This window comes from Lactuca sativa, chromosome 5, assembly GCF_002870075.4.
Source record: "Lactuca sativa cultivar Salinas chromosome 5, Lsat_Salinas_v11, whole genome shotgun sequence".
Taxonomy (NCBI): domain Eukaryota; kingdom Viridiplantae; phylum Streptophyta; class Magnoliopsida; order Asterales; family Asteraceae; genus Lactuca; species Lactuca sativa.
In genome coordinates this window covers 300398101-300402127 of record NC_056627.2, presented here as the reverse complement: position 1 = coordinate 300402127, position 4027 = coordinate 300398101, and the positions used below count along the sequence as shown (strand labels likewise).

At 31.8% G+C, this 4027-nt stretch overlaps 1 protein-coding gene across 2 annotated transcripts; it reads right to left on the bottom strand.

Moving 5' to 3' along the window:
* Positions 1–769: 769 nt before the first annotated feature.
* Positions 770–3233, bottom strand: LOC111892602 (telomere repeat-binding factor 4). 2 transcript variants are annotated; one of them, XM_023888656.2, is made up of 6 exons: positions 2972–3233; positions 2298–2521; positions 2069–2153; positions 1872–1955; positions 1268–1541; positions 770–976 (listed from the first exon to the last, which is right to left on the bottom strand). In XM_023888656.2, exons 1-6 carry the CDS (start codon positions 3119–3121, stop codon positions 945–947), a joined length of 849 nt encoding a protein of 282 aa, XP_023744424.1. In that variant the 5' UTR covers positions 3122–3233; the 3' UTR covers positions 770–944. The 2 variants fall into 2 exon arrangements, with proteins under 2 accessions (XP_023744424.1, XP_052627758.1); XM_052771798.1 differs by lacking the exon at positions 770–976 and having other exon boundaries at positions 1283–1558.
* Positions 3234–4027: the final 794 nt, after the last annotated feature.

The window sequence follows — 4027 nt, the reverse complement described above, 5'->3', positions numbered from 1 at the left end:
TAGATCTGCAATATATTGTATTTTGTTACGTTAGGGTTCATGTTTTGTTTATGAATATATTATGTACGTTTTGTTTTTATCTTCAAACTCAATTCCAAGGTAGCATTTTGATAAGTATTATCTGATAATGGATCAATGATGCCTCTTTTGTAAGAAGATTTGAAGAAATGGATGGTTTTTATGTAGGCGGTGACTTATATGGGATGATATATAGGTAATATTCGAAGAAATGATTGTAAGAAGCATGTTAATAACGGATGATACCACTAACTTTGGTGCTATATTCTAACAATGGTATTTGACATTAATTCTTTTATTTTGAACTTTTATGACATTGGATATTGCTTATACCAAAAAGATTCACGATGTACTTTTGTTATGCAATAACATTACAAATTTCCAAACAACCCTCTAGTAAATTGCTACCAGTTGATATAGCATCAACCATAACCAACTAGTTATACACTTAAAACATAAAGCTTTAAACTTAACATTGATTCAAATAGGACATTTGCAATAAACAAATCTTTATGTTTCATTGTATACTCATTTTAATTACTCATAAAACTTTCATTATTGATACAATCTTATTATAACTTGTTACATTAAAAGAAAGCATATGCAATGAATTCTATCTTTTCTAGGAGTAATAAGACACATAATTCAAGACCTGTATCAGAGTTCTTTAACAAATTTTTAATTTTTACCTTTCTTTCAAAACATGTTCCGCAAAAAGAAAAAAAAAAAAAAAAAAAAAAAAGATGAATAATTACTTAAGACATTCACAATTTATACGAAACGGTGTGTTAAAGTTTAAACCACTTCCCCAACACCACTAGACATTATAATAAACGAAATTGAATTTTATATAAAACTACTACCACCTTCATGACACATAATAAACTAACTAACAATAACCACCTCCACCAAAGATTACAATAGCACTACGCCACCATCACCACTTCGCCACGCGAACCTGTCAAACAAAGTCAAAAAACAAGTCACTAATACGGACAATCGGATGATTATAGCATAAAATGATAACTCGAGCTATCATTTGATATAAGATAAGTAACAATTATCTAATATCGGATGACTAACTCTAGTCATCCGATATTGGATGACTGGAGCATAACATATGCTCCAGTCATCCTATATCTAATATCGGATGACCAACTATAGTCATCCGATATTAGATGACCGGAGCATAACATATGCTCCGGTTACCTAAGACCAGACGATGAGAATGTCGAGCGTTGAATATTACATCTCTCGTAAATCTCTTTGGCGAGCTGTAAAAATGCTTCTGCTTCTTCGGCCATTTTGGAGACTCTTTCTGCCTCTTTAACAGCTTCTGCTGCTACAAACGATTTGTTTTCCGCTTCTGCAACTTGATACGCAGCAGCAACCGCTGCTTCTTCTAATGTCCCACCAAGATAACTGTTGACTTGAGATATTCTCGGTCGAATCTCTTTCGGTTTTGAAATCGGGCCCTTTGTTCCATTCGCTGACTCCCTTCGAAGTCGATAGCAGTTCTGGACCTAATCACTCGCATAAACTGTTCCTTGTCAACAACCAAAATAGCAATGTACTTTCATTCATCAACTCTTCATTATATTATTATAGCATCCTACTTTCAATCTTTCCCATAGTATTTCTAAAAACCAATGTTGATTTTTTCAAAGTATCATGTATAAAGCCATATTTGTTCTGGAAGTTTGTATAAAAGTTAGAAAACTTATTTCTTTTTATAAAAAAGGATTACAATTCGTATGAATACAATTACTAAATCTTATTGGTGCAATAAATTGTGAGCATATAATCACATGTTTTGCTAGTAAAAGTTTTACACAAATATAAAGCAAATTCACCTTTTCAAGTTTTTCTTGCGCAACAAGCCTTCTTAGCCTTGAACTTAATAACCTCCTAAAATTTTGTGGCACCTCATGCCTTTTCTGCATATCAAAGAGAATATGATACAATCAGTTACAAATATTGTAAATAGTAAAAGATATGAGCTATGATTAGAAGCAGTAAAATATATATGCTTTATACAGCCGAAAATTACCTCAATGAAACTGACAATTGCACTGGTGTCTGACCCATTTGGATCTTTTAGGGTTGACAGTGCTTCATAGATCATTGTATTGTACCTTAATAATGAAGCAACAATGTCAATTAGCATTCAAAGATTTGAAAGACACGTTACATTTTGATATCATCATAATAAAGAGAAGAAATTAAATTAATAAATGTATGTGTATACTGTAGACACTAGCATAAAGAATGCTGCATACTTTGAAGCTGTCTTTCCATCTAACAGACATTTTGAAGAATCATCCATTTGCACATCTGTAGATGCTGGATCAACTACAGCTGCAGCTGAAGAACCAGGAGTCCATGTAATGGCTAAGGGAATAGCAGTAGCAGGTGAATCTGTGGTAGCTTTTGGTTTTGGTGTTCTTGATTTTTCCCTTGGACCTTGCCCATTTGCACTGACACTCATATTCCGCCATTTATCCTGAAAGGAGAAAAATGTCATGTAAATGACCACTTCAAATATTTATAAAAGATTTCCTCACAATTTCAAGAATGCATGTCATGTTTGATACCAGAATCCACATGCATCACGTCTAAAATCAAATACCAAAGGAGGGATTTCAATTGTGGAGATGAAACAGCGGAAGTCCCAAGTTCAAATCGAATTTGTTGCAAGTTTAACATAATGTTTATGCCTATTACATATAGCTATGTAAATTGTATCAGAACTTCAAGAACGGATGTCAATTTTGAATCCGAAACTTAGCACGTTTAACACGATGTCCAAAATCGACTGTCGAAAGGGGGGAATTCGTACACAGTCACAACACGACACAAAAGCAAACCAATTGCTACAAGATATTGCCATTTATCGGATACAAACTCATGTCTGAGAATGGCTGTAAATATGTAAAGCGATAGACAGTCTTACCTTGAGATCGATATTGGAGCGAGAATATAGGAAGTGGTTGAACTCGGGATCTTTCTGGATGTTCTTCCATTTACCGGTTCCGTGTTTTGCAACGCCAGCGCGTAGAGCTTCTTCTTCCTCCGCCGTCCACTTCTGCTTTGGATTCCCCATCGCCGACTGTAATTATTTTTAGCGGTCTAAAACCCTAAACGTTGATATTGTAGAGAGAACCCAAAGGAAAAACCGACTTTTGACTCCCAAAATATTTCTTTTAAATAAATTTTGTTTTTTTTTTCAACGTCTCAAATGAAATACATTCATACATCAATAACCAAGCTAATCCTACGTCTTCTTTTTTAATTCCACTTGTGATGTGATTTTTTTGTTTTTTTTTGTTGTTTTTTATTTTTTATTTTAATCTTATTATTATTATTATAAATTTCAATAACCGTATAAAATTCGGACAACAGTTTCAAATTCGGATGAAATTTTAAAATTTGGTCGACATTATTAATTTGGACGGAATAATAAAATTCGAACGACTATGTAAAACCGAACAAAAACAAAGTTTGTTTTTATTTATCACGAATATATTAATTGGTTCGGTATTATATTTGCATGGTACGTTATGCAGATTAAAAGCAAAGTTTACTCTTGTTCCATTTTATATAATCGTTCAAATTTTATAATGTCGTCTGAATTTATAATGTTGTCCGAATTTTTTATGACTATCGAAATTTATAATAATAATAAAGAAAAAACAACAAAAAAAAACAAAAAGGGGAAAAAATAAAAAAATGATATTAAATCAAAAGTAAAAAATTAATTAGACTGATATTAGAGGGAATAAAATTGATTAAGGATGATACTTATAGCATAACCCTAATCAAATATATCCAAACATATATAACTTGTTATTAGTTTATAACTCGTAAAATTATAATTATACAATTAATTAAATTTTCATAATAAAATTTTAAAATTATTAATTATTTTTTTAAACGGCAAATAATTAAATATCTTCTATGCCTAGGATTGAACCCATGACATGCTTAAGAGATATATTTTTACCTAATC